Consider the following 26,583-nt stretch of genomic DNA (forward strand, 5'->3'; position numbering starts at 1 on the left):
ACAACAATAAAGTGTTACAGTTAGAGACGCTGTGTGTCCACTGGTGACAGATACGTCCCAGATGTGAGATTTCACAACACTTGAGATGATAAGTTTCTAATTATAGTGCTGTGTATGTGAAATTTATCTCACCAACCACAGCTAAAACAGAGAGTGAGCGAAAAAAAAACTGAACTTAGAAGAACTGACTGTACGCTTCTTCCTCTTTCCAGTAATGCTTTTTCTAATTCAAGCTAACAGAACATCCTCATGTTTAGTTATGTGAGCAGTAAATCAAACTTTTCTCTGCATCCCTGCAGAAGTAGGTACGCTTCAGCTTATATAAACATGTATTTCTTGCATTTTGAGTGCTGACCAACAGGTAACACTTCTTCTTCTTCTTCTTTTTTTGTGTGGACTTCCTGCTTTGTTGGAACCGAACCCACTATATTTGTTCTTTTTTATCTGCATCTCGCTCCCAGTGCAGAAATGTGTGTGTGGGTGTTCACTGCAATGGAGAAGAGGACGAGTTATAGATGTGTGTGGGGTGACATAAATGGCTTGAGGAGAGTGCATGAGTGTGTGGGAAGGTGTGTGTGTGTGTGTGAGAGAGCTTTTGATTTATGCCCTTGGCTTGATGTGATACAGCTGCTATATTGTGTGGGTCAATATGAGAGAGATAGAACAGAGAGAGGTGGACAAAGAGGAGAAAATTAGTGAGTGGAAGAGTGAGCGAGGAGGAGGCAGAGAGAGATCCAGAGCCAGTTATGTAAGAGCAGCAAACAGCAGGCTCTAATACCCATATTTACCACCACAACAGGTTGGCAGGACTGTTGAGGAGGCGGCCTGACTATTTAAGATTCAGGCACTGGTACACAGATTGCACTAAACACATTGTTTGTATCCTGACGGCCCGACCAGCATGATCGCTGCATTCATTTTAAAACATTCTGGAGCTTCTCTTTATGTTTATGATGCCGACCTCAGTAGAAGAACAACCAAATCAAGCAGCAGCCTTCAGAGCTGAAAAGCAAGACAGTTTAGAAACTGCAGTTCCTCAAATGGCCACTTGAGGCCTGGCTCTAAGACCCCGTTCACACTGGGGAAGTCAATTCGGGCCGTATCTGGATATATCCGGATTGATTTCAATCCACCTCTCGGAGGTGGATCTAGCCGGATTGGCTTACATCTGGGTCTGATCGCAAATGCAGCTAGCGAATCCCGCTAGCAATGTCATACTTCCAGATTCACGGGGACAGTGTCCAGGTCGCGTACAAAAGCCGTATGTAAACACCGTTGAACTACGACAGCTTTGGCCCAAGTTTATTTTCCACAGAGCTACAAGAACGAGCGACACGGGACAATAAAAACATGCGATGCATGCGCACACGCGGTCCTACCGCAACCTGAACGGACTCTGTATATTACGAGGCGCCACCTAGTGGTTTGGAGGACAACAAAGAAGCTGGGTTAAGCCGGATTGAGCGCGTGTGTGATTTGAAAATAGGTCTGAACGTATCCTAATATTGAGTCAACTGCTAGAGCTGCATAGCAGGAGCACTTTGACAGCCCGGTACAAACCATGGTTCTGGTCTTCATAGATTATTTCCTCATACAGAGGCCTTTTTTTTCTGCATTAGCATGGCACTGTCAAGATGGCGATGGGTCCTCACTGAGCTTCACACCACTCCCCTTTCTTTGCACCCTTTCTCTGGCCATGTGAATTCACACTCTAAAAACTGCTGGGTTAAAAATATCCCAATTTTAGTAACTCAAAAGTGGACCCGCCCAGTCAAGCCTGAGGTTTACGATATGGGTTCTTTGCACAATATTACCTAACACTGATGTATTCATAGAGTTTCACTTTCTTGTTTCGCCATTTCCCATTACAGCCGAGCAGTTCGAAATCTTGCAAAAGATCGGAAGAGGTAACAAATAATACTATCTTTCTTTACCAACTTAATTCTAAACTTTCAAAAGTCTGTGTGTAATTAATGGCACTAATGGGATCAAGAAATGTTTGGTCTCTATCTCTTGATGACCTCCTAACTTGGTCCCACAGGAAAGGGGGGGGCGGGACTTTGGCCTCCTCCTCCTACAGGAGCCATTAAGGGTTTAAAAATCAAACACAGGAGAGCCATAGCAGCTCTGTGAGCAAACAGCAGGCAGTCAAAGAGCACATAATCAATATTCCTTCATGTGATAAGAATTGAAATCCTGTCCTATCTTTGGTCTCTTGGCTCCGTGACTGGAAGCCAATCATTGAGAAGATCAATTGACATAACTCTCACATTCATCGGTCCGATGTTTGCTCTGCGTGTCTTATATTTAAAATGTTATTTCAGAAGGACAGAACCTTTATAATTGAAAACCTTTTAGAGTATTAATGTTTGTTTCTTGATTCCTATCAGCAGCATCATTGCTATATATTTATTAGTAGTCCATGACGGAGCAGTTTAGATGGAGGCAGCATGTATTATTGATTAGCTCTAATGAAATTACTGTACACAGGCTGTTAATCATACATGCCTGAGTGTGCACACTGACCCTCTGTGTAAATGCTGAGTCTCCCCGGCTCGTCTGCTGCTTGTCAGCCGACGCCCTCATCAGACTCGGTTTCTATTGATCTGGCCTCCTCAGACGTCCGACGGAGGGACTCGTCACTGTCAGAGAAAGCAGGAAGTATCCCTGCATGATCTCGTTTTATGATTCCTTTTTAAATCGAATTTAACACCACTTCCACGTCATTTTGAAAAGAAGGACGTATTTTTGTGCCGCATGCTGTCACTTCCTGTTTCTGTTTTTTTTAACCCCCTTTTGTGTCCACTCTCTTTTTTAACGCCGACACCTGGTCCTGCTTTATTCCTCCTACCTTGATCTCTTCTCCGACATTTATCCTTCATCATCCCGTCCTTCCTTCCTTTCCTTTCATCCTATTCTTCCCTTTTTGTTGCCTGACTCTGCTCTGCACTCTTTCTTAATTCTCACATCACATTTTTTTCTGTTTTACTATGTAGATTTTAACAAATATGTTTATCAATGAAATCAGAGAAAGATGCATTAAGGCGACCAAATCAATGCAAACATACGCATTGATACAAATTTGTACGATTGGTGGTTTAAATAAAGGTTTAGAAATGATTCAAAAATGACCCATGTTTACCAACAAAATGTGAATAACAGCTGTAAGTTATCATGCTAACCAGCTAGCCATAATTGTTACTATTTCATGAGAAAACAGCAGAATTAATGGGAGACCTGGCAAACATAAGTTTGTGTTATTAGCTTAGCATGCACCGCTAGCTTCACAAACAGATTGTCATATATGCTAATGCTAATCTGGTTTGTTGAAAAGTGCTTAAAAGCAGTGTAGTTACCGTGACTGGACGAGTGACATTAGCTAAGTTAAGCTAAGCTAAGCTTGCAGGCTAACTAATTTATGTCTGTTTCTGTGGTTGGAGCAATGGTAGAAAGCAGCAGGCAGACACAACAGCGCCCCCCTCTCTAGAAAGGGTACTACACAGGCTAATTTTTAGAGGTAATCCCAGTATTTGGTCCTTGTGCAGTCACATTAGAATGAATGTTATCAGTAGGTGAGTTTATAACATGATGTATTGATCATGTCCTCTTCTAGTCTCTTCCTCTGTCTCGCCCTGTCATCCCCTCCCTCCTGTATCGAGTCTGTAACAGGCCACACAGTGTGTGTGTGTGTGTGTGTGTGTGTGTGAGGCCAAGAGACAAAGTTGATGAGTTATCTTCAACGGCTGTGTCTAACAGGGTGACACTCACTTTGCAAATGTGCTAATGATGAGGAGACAACAGTATCTGTTGTGTGTGTGTGTGTGTGTGTTACAAATGAACTAGTGTGTGCTCTCAATCAGCAGCAGCTGTGTGTGTGTTTGTGTTATCACTAATGGGCGAACAGGCTTCACGTCTTGACAGGTGTGCATTTGTCTGTGTTTGTGTGTGTGTGTGTAGAACTGCTAATGTGCTAACGTGTGTTATCAATCACTGACAACTTTGTGCGTGTGTGTTCACAGACATGTACTGTTCATCACTTCCTTGTCTCTGTTGTCTGCTCATTAATGGAAGCTGACAACACAACACATTGTGTTTGTCTCCTGACTTGATGTCTTTTTCTGTGTCAGTCTTCACTCAGCTGGTTCAGTTAGCTCAAACTGCAGCATCTTTTCTGCTGATGCTAATTAAAAAAAATCAGCAAGTTCATGACAGCCGTCGTCCAATCAGCAGATAGGATGTGCTAAAATTCCGTGCTAGCTAAATGTTGTGTTGAAAGTTTAGAAAAGGGCGGCTGTAATGCAACCAGACAGCAGAGAACTGTGAATTTGGACTTGTTAACATGGAGCTTTTGACCTTAGACTTTTTTTGGATCTATTTTGGCTTCCATGAGCATCATACCATAAAACCTTGTATAGATGTGCACCTAAAATCCTGGTGTTGGCCTTTTTTTGACCAAAAATCTATTAGAGAGAAGACAGAAGCATTTAGTCCTCTGATCGTCCACCCACCAAACAAGCAATGACACCAGAGTGGAATATCGTGGTGTTACACAATCTTTGCAACCAGTAGTGGAAAGTAACTAAGTATTTGTATTTAAGTATATTTTTTATGTATTTCTACTTTACTTAAGTAAAAACTACATGTCTACAGTGTCTGTAGTTCCTTGTTCCATGTGATGAACACAGTGCTGGACTGATGTGAGGTCAGACTCTGCATGGAGGTGGTGTCACGCTGCCAGCTGTGTTTCTATAATGAGCCTCAGTCATGATGCCGGTGCTCTGGCTCAGTGAGCTAACTAGTTAGCTGCTGTCTGCTAACACAGGTCCATCCATTAATGTCTGATTAACATGAATCATACATGAATCTACAGCAGGAACACTGACACAGTAAACATGCTGAATGCCTGTTTGTTATCAGCAGCCTCTCTGTTCACTGGATGCCCACAGCCTGCCTCATGACACACAGACCTGTCCATAGCTGCTTCTGGACTGAACATGGACATTAACTACACATGCTCCATTTTCATTTGAGATGATTTCTTTGATTATTTTAACCTGTTCAGATCCTTTGCAATGGAAATCAATCATATATATTCAGTGTGTGAGTACTTTTACTTTTAATACTTAGTGCATTTAAAACTACTTATAAGTATATATTTTGCTGGGTAATTGTGCTTTTACTAAGTACCAAGCTTCAGTACTTCCTCCACCACTGTTTGCAAAAACAAGTAATTACTACACAACTTTTATGTATACAAAAATAAAAATGCAGAGGTCTGGACCTTGGGGACCTCAGTGGTTGCTGCAGCCTCGGCCTAAGGAGGACATAGAACACAGCAATTTGTTGCATTAGCATAGCGAGCTAATATCCTGTGACATAACGTGAAAATATAAATTCGATATAAGCAGTGAGGTGTGAGGTTCTTCCTTTAAATAGCGCTCACAGTCTCACTTCATGTTCAGTTGGCCTGTTTCTATTAATGAGACACAGAGGCCACAACACTTCCTCTGACGCTCCGCTGCCGCTGCTGCCGCTGCTGTACACTGCTCACAGGGTTAAAACAAGACGACCCATATTTCATTTCTTCTTTCCTGATTTCCCCTTTTTTGTGTTTGTTTTCCCCGTGTTTTGTTTTTTTATGCCACGGTGCATCTCTTTGGTTTTTTTTTAAGCCTGCTATCTCTCCATCTTTCTCGTTCTCTCTTCAGAGCCAAAAATAGACCCACTCTGGGTTTTTGTGTGTCTTTCTCTCTTGAAACCTCTTTAACAGGAAGTAAAAGACAGTCACCACAACACACACACACACACAGTGACACACACACACACACACACATGTATGTGCTGCTTTTGCAGTACTGCCAGCCTGAGAAACCCCGATATATTTCCAGATTTGCTTTATTTTCTGTGACTGCATGGTGTGTTGCAGAATCAGCATTGTGTGTGTGTTTTGAGGGCATGTGTGTTGTGGAGTTGTGTGTTCCTGGGCGCTGTCACACACTCTGACTTAAGTACCACATGAAGAATAACGGTCTTAGTCAGCAGCATGAAAAAACACATCTGTTAATGACACTTGAAGTAAAGACTGCAGGCTGAGTGTGTGTGTGTGTCCTCAAGTGTCAAAGAGAGAGGAAGAGCTGGCTCCATTCACTGCTTCTACTTCAAATACAATGCTATAATTACAGTAATTAGAATTAATATGAATTATTATGCTCATTGTGTGTGCTGCTGTGGCCTACCTGCTGTGTTAAACCAATCTTTCATGGACGTGCAGTTATTAGTGCAGAGCTCACACAGCTCACAGGGTTTAGGACACTTTCACATCTATGGTTTTGACTTTTTGGAGGTTTGTTGCAGTTGAACAATGAGTTTAAAGTTCGGTGTGGTGGTTCTGGGCGTCTCCGTCTTGCCCAACATCCTGATTAACCGTGGAAGTTGAGCATGAGTAGAGGTGAGGTGGGCGAGGGAGTTAACTAAGGAGTGCCAGACTGTAAACATTTCTGCTATAATGTTTTAACATGAAGGTCTCTGGAGTGCCCACTTGAGGAGCTGGTTCTTTGAGCATCCCTTAATTTCCCCTTTGGATCAGATTAGCGGGACACAGTGGTCTTGTTGGTCATGATATTTGTGTCCCTATGCTGCATCATGAGCATCAAACCTGGATCGAGATCAGGTTCCAGCTCCTAAGCTTGAACCCCCTCTGTGCTTTTTACCCACATGTTGATTTGTGAAGTCTTTACAGCAGCATGGTGTCTTTAACTCTAGCAGGGCTTGATATGAGAAGACACCTTTTGAGTGTCATGAACCTGTGTAGGCGTCACTTCCTGTACAGTGTGCTGCACTGGAGGTGTTCCCTGTAGAGTATAGTTTTTTATTTTTTTTTACAAATGAGGGCATTAAGCTTGATGTGTGGCGCGCCAGAGCATGCAAATACTACGACTATCTAACCTGCACCGTGACCATCAAACAGGTCCTCTGCAGACCTTTGACAAAAGAAGAGAGACAAGAATTAATTACAAGAGTCAACAGGTCACGTGTCAGTGCAGAGGTCAAAGCCTGATTGTGCTGGTGATCGTTAGTGGAAACAGTCTGAGTAAAGTCGAGAGGATGACAGAGCGCGCACTGGAAGGATGTGGCTTCCCTTCTAAAAACAGCACATTTTATTTATACACAGCTGTCTGTGTGTGTGTGTGTGTGTCTGTGTGTGTGCGATGCGTGCAGCAGAGGAAGATTGTTTTTGAAACGAAAGTACAAGATGATCAATACACAGATTGTAGCAGATAAACTGTGCAACATACTCTGTCCTGTTTAACTTCCAGTCTTCACGCCGCTGAATGAGTCAAAAGGCCCAAACTGTTTCTGTTGGGTCGACCCGTTCTGTCTCTGTAGCAGCAGAGTAGATCATCATGTCAGTTTGGTGGCCATCTTTTTGTAAACAGTGGTTTTTACCAGTCAGGTTTCGCAGTTGAGGGCGTGCGTCCTTCTAATGACCCATTTATAGATTGATTAGAAGTGCAACAACACTGACCCACTTTAAAGTCTCTTCTGAATGTGACGGAAAAAGTCGAATGACTCATCATCAGGTGGATCCAGGACTCGTGGCGATGTTAGATCTTCTACCACATTAGATTCTACACACAGAACTGGTTGCAAACAACCTTGTGATAAACAGGAAGTGTTCTTCAGACCAGGCAGTCCCATTTAACAACCGTTGTTGTGACCTTTAACGGCTACACAGCACACAACAACACCATAGACCAGGTCCTTTGAAGGATGACATCCTTCAATGCAGACTCCTGCTTACCATTAAAGTGGATGCAAAGTTTGTCCAAAGAACCCTCAGGTCCTTCTTGGTGCTTTCCCCTCAACGGTTTGTCTGTTAGTCCTGTTCTTGTGACCACAATATATCTCATGATCACCTTTAGTGAATCTCTTCAATGTTCACCTGGATTCAAGGATGAACTAGTTTCATTGGTGTTCAAAGGTCCCTGTGATGAACAATGTCTCAGAAATCCCTTGATGGACTTTCTTCAGATCTGGCACAGATGTCCTCTTGGACTCAAACATGAATTGATACAATGATACCAAACACAGAAAAGCAGCAGGTTTTCAAACTGAAGCTAAGAACAGGAGCAAACAATGATGTCATTGCTCAATGTCGGGCTAAGACGCTAACCACTCACATCTATCTGTCTGCATCACCTTCATTTGCTCTAAGCACATTGGGCAAATCTTCAGCATCTCAATTAGTCAAGGTGGGACATCATTGTGTTGATCCGGCTCCATTTTGTGACTCAACCTGATCTTATCACACCAAACCATCCAGATTCTGAAACACTCTGCATTTTATTGACATGCTCCGTCACATTTAGTCTAATTGCTGATGCCTTCTAGTTGTTTTTATTGAAGTGTCCTTTTAACCTCAACCAGCAGAGCCTTTTTTTTAAGTTTTCTGACCGGGCACTTAGCTTAGTTGGTCTGCAGAGGCTTTCCAGGCTCGTAGCGACTCGGGCCAAGGACACAACTGGCACCAAAAAAAAAAAAAAAGATGAGGACAAGACGATTTATAATCATATTAGGAGGGAGAGCTTACCAAGCCTGAAGTCGCACCAATGCCAATTTCTCTCCACTTCCATCTCTGTCTCGCTCCCTGACTCGGCCTTTTGTACCTCGCTGCTTCTGCCACTCTCTTCCCTTAGTCATCGAGCTTGAGGCCGAGCCAGACAGTGAATCATATTAGCAATATTGGCAAGTTATCAGCACATACCCCCCACCCCCCTACCCCAGTTCTCCATTTATGTTTTGTCAAATTGGCTTCAAAAATATCCTCCAAATATGCACAAACATGCACACCCAGAAGCTTTGACACATACGTAAGAGTTTTACCAGGAAAGAGACGGGTGTTATTGAGAGAAGAAGCCACATCCTTTGAAAGACTGAGCGAGGTCGAAGGAGCGCACTGAACAAAGAGCTGATTAAATATCACTGTGAACAATGAGACAGAAGAACGAGGGGACAAAGCGTCGGGTGATGGAGAGGAGGCAGAATAGATGAAGAGATGTGTGAAACCAGAGGTGTGTGTGTGTGTGTTTATTGTGCGATGGGGTGGGAGGTATCTCCTTTGTATTCAAAGTGGGTCTGATAGAAGAAGAAGAGTCCCACAGGATTGTCTGATGGTATTTCTGCTTTAACACCAAAAGAAGGAAATGTCCTACATACTACACAACACCTCCCTCACACACACACACACACACACACTGGTTGGAAGAACAGTGTGGTAAATCTGTTGTTGAAGCCAGAGAAGATTGCAGTTCCTGTCTGCATGTGGCTCCTGATTGTGTTCACCATGGAATGCAAATAACAGTGCCAACATGTAAATGTCGACATGATTTATCCCAGACACGTGCAACTAGAGAGCTGTGTTGTAAGTGAGCACATCGCTGTCCACATTTCCCATGAGTACTCTGGGCTGCAGGTGTTTTTTAACCCTTCATGCGTGTTTGTGTAGCTGTAACTTGGTGCTGGTGGACTAGACTCTCCATGTTATAAAAGGTAAAATTGCCGTTTTTGTCAATGCAGTCTGATGCCTTTGAAGAGAGTGTAATATGAAGGCTTCAGTTCCCTTCTGAAAAAGCTGTCCTCCTGAAATACAGTTAAATTTTAGCTACACATATTTCCTCACTTTCACATCACCTTTTATTGAGAGCTCTCCCTGCCCTTCGCTTCTGTTTTTATTCACATGGAGGTGAGGCTATGTGTGGCCTACCCGCCAACAGACATCCCACCTTTATATGTTAGCAGATCAGAAGTGCAGGAGGATCTCCTTGCCTAAGGCTTTCCTTTGTATTCACATAAACCTATGGTCGCATGTGCTCACCCTGCTTTTTAGCTCCTGTTTTGACTTCTTAAGAGTTACCCTTCCTATGTGTTACAATGGAAGCAATTCCTCATGTGCCTTAGGCTTCTGACATGTTAGATGCGTCCTTTCCTTTCCTAAGGCTTACTTGTATGCACATGGAGGTGCAGGAATGTGTGCTCCCCCTGTTGTTTAGCTTTGTATGTGTTAGCATGAAAGTGTAAGCAGACATACTCATCCTGCCTTTGGCTTCATTCCAGTCCTTAGGCTTCTTATATGTTAGCATAGAAGTCTGGGAATGTGTCCTCTGCTGACCTAAGGCTTCCCTTACATATATGCACATGGAAGCGTGATTACGTTTGTTCGCCCTGCCTCTGCCTTTTTAATAACATGAATTATGCACGTGAATATTTTCCCACATTGTAACAGAACAGTCATGATTTACAGTAGCACGTTAGTTTGTGCAGTGCATGGTTGTGCAGCAAGTGTGCAGATGAAAGTAAATGGTGTGCGCACGATAAGATCGTGGTTGAATTCCCCACCTGTGTGTGTGTGTGTGCAGGATTCCCTTCACTCTAAAGAACAGGAATCAGAGACACAGATGGAGCGCGGAGTCTTCTGCTTCTGTGAAACCCGCACACACACACACACACACACACACACAAACCAGTGTGTGTGTGTGTGTGCCATGCTCTCTGCACCACCACTAACCACTCAGCAAACTCTGTAGAAAGTCTATTTTCGTCCCGCATGTCTATGTTTGAGGAGCCAAGCTTATTGTAGCATCAGGCTGTTACTGTATTTGGTAAACCCCTAACCGTCCTCCCTCTGTTTATGCACACAGTTCCTTTTCTTTCGACTTCTCTGAGTTCCTTTTTTGTCTTCTCTTCTGTGTTTTATTTAACCTCCTCATTGTTCTCGTTCTTTCACATTTCTTCACTTTATTCACATCGTTTTTATTTTTTTTTATTTTTGGTTTCGTGGCTTCGTTTCCTTTCCATCGCTGCAGAGAGTGTGTGAGTGTACCAACATGCTGCGCAACAATCTGGTGCTCGTCACACACACACACACGCTTTTTTACAAGTGTAGTGTTGCATGAACGCTGGTACACACACACACACACACACACCCACCTGTCAGGCAAGCGAGAGAGGGGGAGCGTGCACACAAGTTCTTTCTTTTCCTTTTTATGGTCGACCACACCTATTTTTTCTCCTTTTTTCTTCTTCTTCGTTCATGTTTTATTCTTCTGTGTGTTTTTCGCCTCCTTCTTCTTCACCTTGTTGTTGTTTTTGTGATCTTCTCCTTCTTCTTGTCTTCTTCTTGTCCTCCTCCTTGGCCTTTTCCTCTTTGTGGTGGTTGTCTGTCCTTTCTTCTTCTTTTCTTTGTCATTGCCGTTCTTGTTGTGTAATGTTTTGTTGTCCACCTTGTTGTTCTTCTTCTTCCCTTTGTTGTTGTCACATGAGTCAAACGTGATTTTTTTTTTCCAAAACCTCAGATTCTTTCCCACACTAGATAACATCACATGTTCATGTATTTTTGTGTTTCTGATGCCTTTTAACAGAATAACAAACACACATTTCATCAGTCATGATCAGAGCTGGAATAAACGTTATAAAACTGACGGCAGAATTTGATGCGTCATTCTTGTACATAGTAGAAGTAGCATCACTTCCTGCTGTGGTTACACAACATGTTTCCAATTATATGATGTTGGCATGAAAACCATGCTGGTTAATATACAGCTGCCTCCCACTCACATAAACACATAGAATAACCCACCCACGTTCACACGTTCAACAACAACACACACACACACTCTGAGCGCACCTGAACAACTGTTTCAGCGAAGAAGAAGAAGAGGCGATGAAGGCGCCACAAAGAAGAAAGAGGAAATGAAACGTTCGAGTCAGCGTGGGTTTTTTTTGTTTTTTTTTAGCACGTTTAAATAAGGAGCGGCCTTTTTCTCACATTCGAGTGTGTCACAGATGACCGCTGTTCTGTTATTGATTCCATCAAAACACAGCAAACCAGAAGAATTTCTGCTGCAGCCACAAGAATTCACACATTAACTGTACACACACACACACACACACACACACACACACGTGGTTTGTCTCCATTTTTAGAGCCTCCTCTGGGAGATGGACTCTAAATTTAGAAGGTCATTTTGTTAAACAAATACAGCATCAGTGTGTTGGAAGATTGTCAAAACACACTCACCATGCATTTCCGTGTGTGTGTGTGTGTGTGTGTGTGTGTATGTGTTTCTGTGGGCTCTACATGTGCGTGCAGTGTGAGGTTATTTTAACGTGTTTTTAAAAACATGAGGTGAGAGAGTGTAGAAGTGGACAGAGGGAGTTCATGAGCATGGCAGACACACACTTTAACACAACAAATGCACATGATTTCTGCATCAGCAGCTTGTGCAAACCCCCTCAGTGCAATTTGTCCTCACAGAGTTTAACATTTCAACATTTTGCACTTTCAGCTGTTTTGCCACCTGATCAGACGTTAATGTTGTGTCACACTTCTTCTGTCTGCTGAAACTTGGAGGAACCTGACGTCTGTTTTGTTGCCACGCTGGGACCAACTGGAGGTGCAATAAGTTTACAGTGATGTGATGATTAGTTACCAGTTGTGTCACAACAGGAAGTACAATATGATCATATACTGTAATCTATATCTTCCTGGTTCAGATACTAAAACTCATTGACCTGGAGTTCGGTGCACAAAACCTGGACTCCTTTCAGGTACTGTGACATCTGTGAGGGGTTTCTATCCTCAGTTTTGCACTGCAGGAAGTCGTAGCTCACCTCATTGTGCATGTTTCCACTGCTGGAACTTCCCCTATAGGAACTCCTTCCAGATTACACAAGGCTGAATTATTAGGAGCCAGTTCCTGTAACAGTTCCTGATGTTTTCAGAGTTGTCTGTCCTCCATTCCCTCCCTGTGTTAGCCTAGCATGTAGCTCACTAACATTAGTAGCTTGCTTTTGTACATAAAAAGAATAGAAGACTAAATCCTGCAGCTTAGGCTGAAACCCTTAAGTGCTAATTAGATGCTAGCTGTCTGTGGTTAGTAATTATTTTTCTATAGTTTTATATCTTCTTTGTGCAGTCAGGCCCAGCAGAGTGACACAAAAGAACTCAACAACTTCCACTCACAGACAGAAGTTAAATAAAAAGTGAAATCTCTGAGCGGTATCACACCTCTGCTGTAAAGCTGCGATCGCTGATAGCGCCTCTAATCCTCTAGGTCAAGCCGTTTAGACCACCAGACTGTGCAGGGCCAGTTTTAGTGGGCAAATCAGCGCAGTGTAAAAAGCAGATTATGTGGTCTAGACATGCGGAGGACCGCTCCATCCATCACATCACAGGACCTGCAGATAGCAAAAGGCAGAGGAGCAGGCAGACAGCAGGGTCACCTCCACTCACTCTGTCTCACTTTTCATGTGACAAATAAGTCGATCATGTTTGCAGTCTGACACAAACTCATCACACACACACACACTCAGACACCGACGCTGTGACATTACACTGATGAAGATGTACGAGTGTCCAGACAGGATGAAACTAACAAGGCTGATTTTCTTTTATGAGTTTCAGCCAAGCAGGAATACTTTGGAAGACACACTGTGTGTGTGTGTGTGGCTTTTACAGTGTGGAGATGACAAATGGAGGAAAACATTGATGGAAATGAGGGAAGATGAAATCGACTGAGGACAGTGACGGAGGAGGGTTAAAAGAGGAGGTATAAAGAAGAAATCAGGATGAAAAAAAAAAAGAGGGAGGAGGAGGAAGGAGAGGTTTCGATCGTGGTAGTAAACAGACCAGGCCAGGATGAGAGGAGGAATGGTGGGCGAGATGAGAAGAGTGATATTGATCCGGAGCAAAGAATATGAGTTAATGGGGGAGACAGAGGAAGGCAGGAAGGGAGAGACGGGAAGAAGGAGATATTAAAGCACAGAGTGAGGAGAAAATCTATATATATTAAGCTTTGGCTACATTTTTATTCACACAAAGACCGAGCAGGTGTGCTGAAGGATCATAATGCTGTGACACCAAAACTTTTTAAAGACGCCGAATTAAAGATTTGTTTGACAAAACTGAAGAGAAAATGCAGCAACAGCAACTTGAGGTACAGGGATTTTTTTAAAAAGTCAACTTTTCAGAAGAAAAAAGAATGTTGGAGCATAAAATCAGCTGTGTTTGTGTGTAATTACTCACAATACCAGCAGGTGGCGATAAAGCCTGAACACTGAAGCTTTAAATACATTTTTGTGCAGAGATGGGCGCCGTACCGGCTCAAAACCACGTCTGCATACTTCAGAAAAATGTTCAAAGTGAAAAATAATATAGTATAATTTTGCCTGTTTCCACCCTTTGACCTGGAGTTTAGAGTTCCCTGTCCGAACACTCTGTCCACCTCTCGTGGACTGAGTGGCCTTCAGGAGGCGACAATGTAAAAACAGACAGTTATCAGATGAAATTAAAGCAGCTGAACTCGACAGTGATCCTCAAAACTCACCAAAGGGGCAGGCAGGGTGACCTCTGACCTGACCACTGTGTCTACTCTCCTTAGATTTCAGCAGTCTGTAAAAATCTGTTCGTCAAGTTAAGTTTGACCACAGAGAACTGACACACAGAACATAACATCCTCATTATTTTTCTACTGAACCCAGGCTTTATGTAGCTATGCGCCCTCCTGTGGTTTTGTTCATGAGTCTCCCAGGTTCTATGTCCATCAAATAAAAATCAGTGAGTCTATGTTAGCAAACCTACTGTGTTAGTATGTCGTTTGAAATCTGACCCTTAGGTCTCTCTAATGTGCCGTCTGTGTTAAAAAGGTCACACAGCTGACTCTTTTCTTAAGTATTACAATAGCTTATTATTGGTGAATTGACAAGAATGTACCATAAAAATCTCACACACACACCAGCGCTCACAACCTGTGTGTGTGTGCTATCTGATATCCAGCTTATTGAAACGTCGGCTCTTCCTGAAACTTGAGCAGAAGAAAAGCTGTGAAGTATCACTGTAGGTTAACAGAGCCTCAGCGGCACAGCTGAAGGCTGCAGTGTGTTGACCCGGTAAGCTGACACTGTATTATATGGGAGTTCTCTGTTCGTACACACACGGTGGTGTCATGACGGAGGTCGTATCCGGCGACACCTGTTGTGATTCATGAGAGGTGATGGTGCCATGTGTACATCCCTGGTGTGAGGTTGGAGTCCGCAGTAAAGTGTTAGTATCCTGAAGTCCATGGTTTCCAATGCAAGTTCTGCTAGTAAACACACCACTGATGATCTTTCATATTTCTATGCCTAAATATTACTACGACCATCATCAACACATTTGTAGTGTAGAAGAGGTCGGAGCGGTACACTTGGTCATGTGACTGTGCTGTAGTTAGTTTAGGAATAGATAGCCAAATGTCATAACTTTTAGTACTCTGGCACCAGCATGCACTACATAGATGTGACCACAGGAGGGTGCTAAATATGCACACTGATGTTATTTCAAAGGCCTGGAACTGGAATGTTTTTAGTTTTTTCCATAAGAAAGATACTTGATACTTGATAACATATATTACCCTTATTTATATGCTTCAATGTATTCATGTGTTAGCATGATTATGCTAATGGTGTAATCCACTGTGACCTCTTCATATCAAGTATTTGTAATTAAAAAATTAAATATCGGATCATCTTTTAAGAAAGATATGACATCCAACTTTAAAAAAATGGCTCCAAATTGTGCGAAATATTGATTAGAGAGCTGTTAAGAAATCTGAACCAGCTCTATTAAAATGTTGATTTTACAAAATAAGGATTCAGTCACTGTCTTAGCTGTAAACATGTGTAAAAAAAAAAAAATGTGTTAAACTCACTTTTTCTAAGGCTTACGGCTGCCATAGGAGAGCAGTGTCCTCTTTTAGAAACCGAGAGAGAAACACACACACTGCACATGTCGCTGTGACAAGACAAATTCTCTGATTCATGTTACTTGACTTGATTCGCAGTGACTTGACCCTGGTCTGCCGTCACAGAACCAGTCCAGCGGCTCGGAGCTCTTTTATCATATTTAGCAGTGCAGAGGAAGTGGAGCTGCACAAACGGCCGCACCCCGAGCGCTTCTTCTTCCACAGCCGGCATTTGTGTAGCCGACCCACCTACCCGTTCACAGCTGCAGGCACTCTGTGTTTAGACCATCCACAGTGAAGAATAAAAGGAACAAAATGCACGGTTATGTAGAATGATTTGAAAGTGGAGGAAGTCTTCATGCTATTACTGAAAAGAACACAGCCAAACAGAACTAGCCAGTCCAGTCATACTTGAGTGATGTCTGAAGACCAATTTGACGTCTCAGTAGTAAACCTGCTAACTATGTAGCTGACATATGTATGCTAATGTCAATCAGGTGGAGCTTCTGTTTCATTTTATAACAATGGTTGCCTCTGTTAGCGTTAGCACTCGTTGGCCTTTTATAGTGAATATTTAGCCCATTGACAGTGTTGACTGATTTATAAGATCAAAAACTCATAAATCCACCGTGCCAGGCTTCAAGCCGTGTGCTTGTGGCAGAACCACGGGTGGTTCGGACCAATCAGTCTCCTGTGAGGAAGTAGTGACACTTACAGGCTTGTGTACGGTGGGATTAGAGCATGTGTATGCATGTCTTCCTCACAAAGATGATGAATGATGATGAAAATTGTAAACGGAACTAGCTACGTACTAATTGCTAGCTTCCAAAGATCCTCGGGAGCTTGTTGTGTTGTCTCTTGGGGTTATTTCATGATAGACAGTTTGTTCAATCAGCTGCCCAGAAGGATTTTTATGGTGGATTGTAAAGGACTGTGTGTAATATTGAAAAAACATTACAGATTTGCAACTTCTATGATCTATTATCACAGAGAGGCACTGATCACTGAGGTTTTTGCTCAACCTCAAGTTATAGGAGTAAAATCAGTGACTGTGCTGGTCAATATTTTGAGTTCAAAAATGATGGTTAGTAATAAAAGTCCAGATTTGTGTTAGGTCCTAATTGTGCAGCAGTTCTGTTCAGAACGAGCCTGTAGGGGAATGAGTTCAGGAAAAGCCCCCACAGGTTGCCGTGGAAATCACTCATCTCCCATGACGACGGCAACCAACAGCACCGAGACTCAGAGAGAGAGAAGAGAGTTTGCTTTATTTTTATGATTGCCTGCTAACAGCAGGGAGCCACGGCTAACATCACAAATCAATACCAACATGCTAATCGCATCAGCACATTAAGAGAGAACCCTTCACCTTCTCCTTCGCACGTCTGTTTTATGTTGGCTGAGAGACTGATCTGTTCATTCGTCTGTGTATGTGCCAAGCGTGTGTGTTTGTGTGTGTGTGAGGATTATGCAGCATCAGAGCCAGATTTGGTCTGTATGCTACCAGGCAAACCCCACCGTCATCATCAGCATCATCATCATCATCACCGGCAGCAGCAGATTATCTTCAAACCTCACAGACAGCAGCCAAAAACTGGATCATATTTTTATACTGTCAACATATAAAATGTGGCTAAACTTGAAGAGAGAGAGAGTGTGTGTGTGTGTGTGTGTGTTGTGTCTGGCTGCTTCTACCCATCTGTCCATGTAAAGTAGTGTCATCTGTTTCTCTTTCTGGCTGCACATATCACTGGTGTGTGTGTGTCTATTAATAAACGCAGAGAGGTACATGAGACAGGATGTGGTCGCCATGGTGCAAAGTCCTCCCACGCCTTGTTCTGACTCTGTGTGTGTGTGGTCAGACGTTTTGTTTATGCATGACAGACGATGCAGCCTGTTCCTATTTCAAATGATTCGTCTTGTCATGTTTTTTTGTTTTTTTTTTGCGAACAGTTTAACTTAAGAAGTTCCTAAAATAGGGAGGAGTGGTGGCGACAGGCACAGCGTAGTTTCCCTCCTGTTGGATTGTCCAGGTGAAAAGAGTGATCATTTCTCTGTGTGTGTGTGTGTGTGTGTGTGTGTCGTTACGTTTTCAAGCTTGATTTGAAAGTCGCAGTGTTACCGTGGCAACCCCACATGCCTTTGCATCATCATCACCTATAAATGTCACAAAGCTAAGGAAGTAAATAGATGTAATTAACGGCACCTGACCTCGGCCAGCTATTATCTGCAAGTGATAGTTTGTTTTACCGACCTTTGAGTGCCGGGCGGGTGGAGCGGGTGGAGCGGGTGGAGCTTAAAGCAGCAGCCTGATCCAGGTGACCCACACAGTGCAGCAGAGTGTATAAAACAAAACACTACAAAGCTACTGTGAGGTGTATTTTGTGTGGAGTGGGTCCACGTGGAGAACCCAAGTGTGCGTTTCTATTAATAAACCCAACACACACACACACACACACACACACAGTTAACGCCCTGCCAAATCTGATACAAATGACTGCACCACTCTGTTTTCATTGTCTGTCCTCTTCAGTGCGTGTCCCTCCGTCTCTCCCTGTGCACCCCGTCACCTTGCCTCATTGCCTCTTCACATCTTTTTCCCCAGTCTGCCATCTGCTGGACAAACTAAGTAACTGCAGCGCTTCCACATCACTGGTAGGTGGTGACATTGGGCTGGAGCCTTATTTGGCATTCCAGCGATGTCCGTCCAGGGACAGCGTGGCCTCATGATTACAAAAACATAGGCGCGTTTGAAAGGTCAGGTGGTTCGGTGTCTGCAGCAGCCGGCGTGCATCTGTTTTAATTATGAGGACGCACCTGAATGTGTCAGTGTTTCTGCGGCGCTTCCACTGATTCATGAATAAACAGCTGCTGGGCAGAAAAACACACCAGCTCCTTTACATCTCAAACACAGAATCCTTTTAAGCTCATGAAGGTGTTATTAGCCTTCGTAATGTGTCCCAGCACCCAGATATTCTTCAATATTCTCAATAACAACAGCTGTATGTTTCTTTTTTTAGGAAAATTTACGTCATAGCTCATGTATATTTTACTCTTTGCCAACACCGATGGCTTTTTTCCACTGCAGTGGAACTTGAGGCTGGTGTGAAGGTGCATAATAATAAACAGGAACTGCCCCTTTAATCGGTCTTTAAGGCCCCGTTCACACTGGAGAAAGTCATTCCAGCTAGAGTAGGATTGAGTCCAGACAGTCTTTAAGCTGGATGCGTTCAGACCTATTTTCAAATCTGGCTAGCACACACTTGTGTCCGCACCATTGACAGTAAAAACTATGGACAGAGCTTCCGTGACGTCACCCGTTTGTTTCTGAAGAGCCGTTCTGAGGCTCGGTGGGAGGTTCCGGGACGTGATGACCGCCGCCATGTTGACAGCGTCACGTCCGCCAAAACTCTCAAATATGGACAAAGAGGGGGAGCACGAGCGGGGTTTAGGGGGGCGGGCGATCGTGGGAGCAGGAAACTCACGCTGTGATACGGCAACTGTCTGTCACTCAAGCGGCAACGCCCATAATTATGCGTAATTTTAAGTCCGAATACAATTGAAACGAGTGGGTTGTAAAAAAATTCACCCCCCCTACAATTGACACTAGAAGAGAACCTATCATCTGAGACCAGAGTGGTTTTTTGTACCAGGCCGTAAACATGTTAATTTCTGCTGTGAAGTCGGCCATTTTAACATGGGAGTCTATGGGAAATTACTCGCTTTTGGAGCCAACCCCCAGCTGTTGCAGCGTGAATTACAAGTTTTGACACTTCCGCATGGGCTTCCACTTTGAGCCCCGAAGGTTGCCGCTTGGTCCGCACTCAATCCGGCTTCATCCAGCGTGTTTGCTGTCCTCCAAACCACTAGGTGGCGCCTCGTAATATACAGAGTCCGTAGCATGTCGCTAACCGGAAGTAGCATGTCGCTAGCCACATTTGCGTTCACACTTGAGCCACATTTGAGCCAATCCGGCTAGATCCACCCACGATCCATACTGGATACAGCCGGATTCCAGGTGTTCACACTCAGAAAAAACACATCTGGATAGGCCCGAATCCCACTGTAGCCAGATTTCTTTCCCCAGTGTGAACGGGGTATAAGTGTGTTTCAAGCACAGGAACGTAGCCCTGGCACCTGCAGATGTTATGTTCTATTCAGCACAGGAACTACCTCGTCTCTGTGGCCTAATAAGCCACAAAGCTGCGCCTCATCATCATACTGCTCTGTTTAATCAGAAGGATACCACGCTCATCAGTGTTTAGCTCCACTGCATAGATTATGAGGGCCGTTCAGGTCTGAGGGTCTCTAGTTCCTATGATGGAACACATGCTCCTATATGCAACATATATGTCCAGAGGGAGACCTTTTACCTTGAAATACATCAGGGCTAGTTCCCACAGTGCAGGGACATGTGCACCCTTCTATGTAGGTTCCTGAAGTCAAATTAAAACAGTAGAGGAAGGCACTGTTCCTGTAATGTCCACCATCTTCTTTGACATTAACAGTGCCATTTTACTATCTATTACTTTCTTTTGCTGTTTAACCCCTGCAGCATTTTTCCGGTGCATTTCCTCCCCCACAATGGTTCCAGCCATTTAAAACCATCCTGCTAGTTCCTGCAGTGAAAAAACAGCTGCACATTAGACACAGTTTTTCAACATTTGGTGGTTTGTGTCATCACAACTCTGTGGTCCTACTGTCTTTACCAGGAAGAAAAACAACAGCAGTGGTTGAATTTTTAAGGTCGAGGTTTATGTGTGCACAGTAATGAAGTCCTGTGACCTGGTTCTGAATCGACTCAACCACGAGTGATTTAGGGGTTAAAGAAAGTTACAGAAAGGAAAAACAGACTGACAGAGATGATGGAGGGATGGAGCGAGAGAGAGAGAGAGCTGGTGTCAGTAAGTGTGTCTGCAGGGAACAGCATGTTTCTGCTCATTAAAGACAGAATGATATGCCGACTGGCAGAAAACATACACACATATGCACACACACACACACACACACACAGAGACAGACACACACTTGCTGTAATTTTCCTTGGCAGATGAGACGCTGATCTGACACTGCAAGCAGTCCGATGACAGCGCGTAGGCAGGAAACACACACACACACACTCAGAGTGGGTCAGGACATGAGTTTGTGTGATCACAATGACTTTTCCAGCTCTCTTAGGAATAACGGCCATTAACCCTCCCGACGTGACTGTGTGTGTGTGTGTTTTTAAACTTATTTCATGCTTTAAATCAGCCATGTGTGTGTGTCTAGTCTGTGTGTGTGTGTTTCTAGTCTGTGTGTGTGTGCCCTCATTACCAAACTGGTCCATCCAGTTCTATTTATAGCCTCGAGGAAGTTGACTTGTTCTTACAGGTCTACACATGAGGTGTGTGTCAGATAAGGTGTTGGGAGTGGAGTGTATTTGCATGCCCCGCCCTATCCCCAGGATGTGTGTGTGTGTGTGAGAGAGAGAGAATCACACACAAAAGAGCTGACTTATAGCAGCACACCTGAGGGGGCGGAGCTACCTGACAAGGAAGTTTGAGAGAAAGGAAGTAGGATTGCATTGTCTGAGGGACTGCCGGTGTGGCCACGGCTGAGGTAGTGTGTGTGTGATTAAAACAGACAGAAGAACATGGGAAGGAAGTAATCCACTAAGAACGGAGGAGAACGTCCTCTCCAGCTCTTGACACACACTGTTTTCAGAGGTCAAACTTGGTGCTAAAGGAAGTGAGGTCATCGTCAGCCAGGGTGCCGATGCCGGGGTTGTGTCAGACCAGCAGGTGCTGCTTCGTGTCCCTGTTGTTTGGAGGAGGGCAGGAGGACGACGGGCAGCTCAGCCACGATGACCACCTGCAGTTCAGTCACAATGAGAGGTCGCAGGGGAGCCGGCTGGTGGACGAGGTCAGTGTGAATGAAACGGCGGTGCCACAGTGACCGCAGACAGGAAGGACATGTGAGCACACATGTTTAGTGGGCGGTGGGCCGGGTCAGAGAGTGAACGGCTGGTTTTTATAGACTGTGGGTGTAGGGCAGAGACGTGTGTGTGTGTGTGTGTGTGTGGATAGGTGAGTCGTTCAGGGGGTCAAATCCTGCCTCTCCCCCCCACGGACAGCTAAGGCTCCGGTATGAAGCTTTTTGAACATCCACACTGTCGATGCCAGTGATGGTTGATCAAGTGTGTACAGCACAAACTCTGAAGGTCAGTCCTTCATGCAGCGCGTGTGTGTGTGTGTGTACTCAGTCGGATAATTAAACAAAGCTCCAAAAAGAAAACCTAAAGGGTTGAATCCGTCAGATGTGTGTGTGGATGGCTGCTCTGTTTGACTGTGTGCTGTTTGCAGATGAGTAAGTTTGTGTTAATGTGCTTCACTGCACTGTCTGTCTGTCTGTGTGTGTGTGTGTCTGTGTGTGTGTGTGTGGGATCATCAGGTCTACTGGGGCTGATTGTTGTGATGTGATTAGTCCTGCTCTAATGAATACACTGATCTGTCTGACAACATCTTTGGACTGGAGCGGAGGAGAAGGACGCCATCAGGGTGTAGCTACAGCGAGCAGACACCAACCTTTGAGTGCTTTGTATGTTGTGTACATGCAGTCCTACTCTATACACCATGTGTGTAACTTTTGAAGGGCGACGGCTTTAAAAAATGAATCAGCGTGGAGCTAACATAAGCTTAAAAAGTGAGTCAGTCCCCATAGTCCTCCATGTTAAGAGGTCAAAAATGACCTTGTCTTGCTTATTTTGTTGCTTTGCCTGTAGTTGGATTTACCAGATGTTAAGGTGGAGAGATGTTGTCAGTCTCTTTTTTTTTAAAAAATCCTGTAGATGGCCTCCTCCTGTGGTCATGTGACTACAGTAATCTATGTAAAATCTCTCAGACAGCATCACCATGGTGACCATAAAAATGGCGGAAAAGCCTGTTTGCTTTGATGTTATGAAATAACCTGTAGTTTGGGCGTCATTGCAACATCCTGTTCTAACTTACAGTGCGTCCTTCAGCTATATCAGCAGTTGCTATGTCATCAGCCGCTTTCGTCAAACAGAAACACCCTGATTAGCGTCTTGACTGACAGCTTCTGTTGGCGTTGCTGCGGCAACCGTGAAGAAGCGTGATTGGTGGAAGAGGGTTGTTGCACCTTGCCGTTATCTCCAACGTGTCAGGTGCTGCGGTGGGGAGACCTTTACACCTTTACTGTCTGTGTTTGTGTTCCACTTCTTCTCTTTTATGTTTTCTCTCCAGAGCTGCTGTAAATCCTGTGTCTCACTTTTTTTTTCCCGCTCTGTTTCTCCGTCCTGTCTCCTCTCATTAATTATCCATACCAGCAAGCCCATCTATCACTGTTCCCGCCATCAGCCCACTTCCTCTCTCTCTTCTGTCTGAGATGGTGACGATATGAGATTTTCTCTCCCTCAGGACATAAGAGCACATTTATTCTAAGAAAGAAGCGTCTGCCGAGAAGCTCTATGTGACAATACAGGCCGGGGTTTGCCCACGTACACAAATGCACGCTGCATGAGAGAAATGAGATTGTGATGGAGCGATGAATTAGATTCATTGCTGCTTCAGTGGCGCCTCTGCCTCCTGTTACTCCCTGTGTTCAGACAGCCAAGGCCATTACTACAAAAACAGACGTTCAAAGAAAGCGAGTCTCAAATGCCCCAGATGAAGATGTTAGGAGAGGTGTCATGCTGTTTGGACTGAGAGGTAAAAAAGGCAAATATACACAGGATAAAAAGGGAAACTGCCCTGAAGCTATGTTTGTTTTACTGTTTCTGCTCACGTTCTCTGCTAGCTTAAATACAGACGCTAACTTCTGTGAAATGTAAGATGTCAGCAGCTAATTGCTAGCTGCTGTACAAAATATGTGCACGCTGTAAAACCTCAGCATGGTAAGCACAAGGCTGTAGCTAGCTATACTTTTAGCTGATATATAAAACATACAGCTACAAAAAAGGCTCACGAATAGCTGCTAAAATGTACTTGCTAGCTGCATTTCGTCAAACAGTGCTAATAATTTTTGCTAACCTTGTATCTGATCCATATTTATTGGTAGCCAATCTGTTAGCATATTTATTTTGTTAGCAGCATAGGCGTAGCTACCATTATATCAGAGGGGGACGTGTTTCGATTGTTTCGATTGCTCGTGAAAAAGTCCGTTCCACTTGATTCATAAGAGGAAAAACCTCAGCGCTGAAGTCTACTCCATGTTTTCCTGGTTACCACAGCGCTACAATACCGTTACTATAGTAACGGAGCTAACAAAGGCAGTGGCTTTCTTCGAGCGAGCGTAAAACACAGTAAAGAGAACCGTCAGTGCTAGTCATGGTAAAGTACTTTTAGCCCCCCCCTACACACACACACATTTGTATTGCTTCCTTCGCCCCTGGTTTGCAGGGTGTAGTATCAACATTGTGTGTTTTTGTTAAGAACGTGCATTCTTTGTGTGATTGTAGTTTTTGCTTTGCCACACATACTTTTAAACGTGTGCGTCCACACGACTTCGTACAAACCACTGACAGCGCTGTAGTACATATGTCGGGCCTGTGAGTGGCGCTGTAACGCTACCACAGGAGCACTCCAAAACCAAAGAAGACAACATGGGGCATGCGCACAAAACTCATGCGATGTAAACAGAATGAGATGGATGTAAAAACTTCTTGTTATTGTCCACTTGCTGCTCGCTGTGTTAGCAGAGGAGCAGAAGAGTTTGCTGTTAGAGCAAAAACAAGCTCCGTAGTTTGTTGTTGTTTAGTGAACGCATGCGGGTTGACGGGGAGTTGGAGCTGTGTCGTCATCGTTTCAGAAAAGAAGCGTATTGGGGCGTCCGCATGTCTCTGAAACGGCTAAACGATAGAAAACTGTAGCAGATACAAAGGTTTTTGTCTCCGTGTGGACGGGGCTTGAGGTCTGAGGCCCCGATCACACAGACGCACACTCCTTGTTGTTGTCAGTGGGTTGTTGGTAGTTGTCATGCAGCTCCTGAACCTCCTGTCTGACTCCCGAATTCTCCTTTGGGGCAGATTTCCGGATCATTCTCCGAGCAGGAGGCTTTGCCAAGTCACTGCTGTGCCAGAATGCTCCCAGACAAGCCTGTTCGGCCTGAAGAGTGTAGCAGGTCACACAAAAACAGAACACATCCATGTTACGGAAAGCACCGGCAAGTCTTTGTCTATGTCGTTATTTATTTTACTGTGCAATCCAACGGTGTGCCACTGATCTGGAGATAAAAACAATATCCTCATATCAGTGTGTGTGTGTGTGTGTTACACATCAGTAAAGCCTGAAACAGCTCCGTAATGCTGAGAGCTTTCTGCAGCAGTGATGTTGGAGTTCAGCAAATTATTCTGCTAAACAAACCACAAAAACTCAGCCAGGCAGATTACCGACTAAAAAATACGTTTACACATGATTTAATCTGCCTTCAGGGCCGTGAACATTAACAGCTAATTTTAATCATTTATTATTATAATCCGTCGCTGCACAAACACTTCCAGTAAATCCATTCCAGTTTTACCAGTGCAGTGTGAAAAAAAAAAAATGAAGTCGACTGTGGTTTCTGCCATGAAAGTATGCAGCCTTATTATTATGTGTATGGGAAAGTCACAGGTTTGTCATGTAATGCAAGTTGCCGTGGCGACCTGTGCAGGAATGCTGATAAAAAGGTGCAGGTGTGGAGCGAGCCGTTTCTAACGTGATGAGAGTCTAAAGATCGTATCTGTGTGTGTTGCACAAGAAATGACGATCTCTATGGTGACCCCTCCGATGTCCTATCTCCATTGATTACCCATGGTGCATTCTGTCCTCCCGGGGCATAAGATGGAGATGGAAGAGGGAGTGTTGCCAGGGATGGCTGCACCTCCTCGTCACTGCTTATATGTCTTCTATGGAGACAAATGTCCTCATTGTTTAACCCTGTGAGGACTAAGCAGCTTTGTTTACGAATGTACTAACGTATGTTTTCTCTCCCCCCCTCGTCTGTCTTTCTTTCATCACAGAAAAGCGTGAAGGAGGGTATCCTGTTAAAGCAGACCAGCTCCTTCCAGAGGTGGAAGAGGAGGTACTTCAAACTCAGAGGGAGGACGCTCTACTACGCCAAAGACTGCAAGGTACAGGGAATGTGTCAAAATGGCGGCAGCAGCTTCTGCTGTCTGTCAGCAGCACCAGCTGACGGGTTCTCATGTCTCGTATGTTTCAGTCTCTGATTTTTGATGAAGTGGACTTATCAGATGCCAGCGTGGCTGAGACCAGCACCAAGAACATCAACAACAGCTTCACAGTAAGTGAAACACTGTACGAAAAAATGCTGTTCTGCACTAAACCTGACGCCCAGGTGCTGAAGCATTACAACTTTAGGATCTAGCTTTCGGCCTAGTTGCAGTGTCACCATCAGAACAAACTACAAATTAAAACAAATGCTATATTTATTTCTGGCTAATGGCTCTTCATCCACACAAGATGGAGGAAGAGGCACCGCCCAAACACATCCCCCACACTTCTATCTTAGGCCACAAACTTATCAATCGCCTTTGTAACCACCTCTCGGGATATTGTCTCCTTCTTCAGGTGATCACTCCATTTCGCAAATTGATGCTGTGTGCCGAGAGCAGGAAGGAAATGGAGGACTGGATCACCGCCCTCAAATCCGTCCAGAAGTGGGAAACCTACGAGGTCAGTCTGCCTCCTCTGACGGCCCGTCTGTTCCTTCACTCTCCTGTCAGCCATAGAATCAGAGCTTTAATAGAGCTCTCCAAGCTCAGGCTGGTCTTTTACAGCAGGGTTTATGTGTGTGTGTGTGGATGCAC

At 44.2% G+C, this 26,583-nt stretch overlaps 1 protein-coding gene across 5 annotated transcripts in view; it reads left to right on the forward strand.

Annotated features, from left to right (window-relative positions):
- The window catches only part of LOC114435843 (diacylglycerol kinase delta), a 42,630-nt gene that overhangs the window by 2,412 nt on the left and 13,635 nt on the right, over positions 1-26,583 (forward strand). For 3 of the 5 annotated variants that reach the window (XM_028405763.1, XM_028405761.1, XM_028405762.1), the window contains exons 1-2: positions 25,944-26,057; positions 26,345-26,449. In XM_028405763.1, coding sequence (XP_028261564.1) covers positions 25,959-26,057; positions 26,345-26,449 — 204 coding nt within the window. In that variant the 5' untranslated portion in view covers positions 25,944-25,958. Of the gene's footprint in view, positions 1-21,327; positions 21,681-25,776; positions 25,888-25,943; positions 26,058-26,344; positions 26,450-26,583 lie in introns of those variants that run through there. The other 2 variants (XM_028405765.1, XM_028405764.1) reach the window with 2 other exon arrangements.

This window comes from Parambassis ranga, chromosome 5, assembly GCF_900634625.1.
Source record: "Parambassis ranga chromosome 5, fParRan2.1, whole genome shotgun sequence".
Classification (NCBI taxonomy): Eukaryota; Metazoa; Chordata; class Actinopteri; family Ambassidae; genus Parambassis; species Parambassis ranga.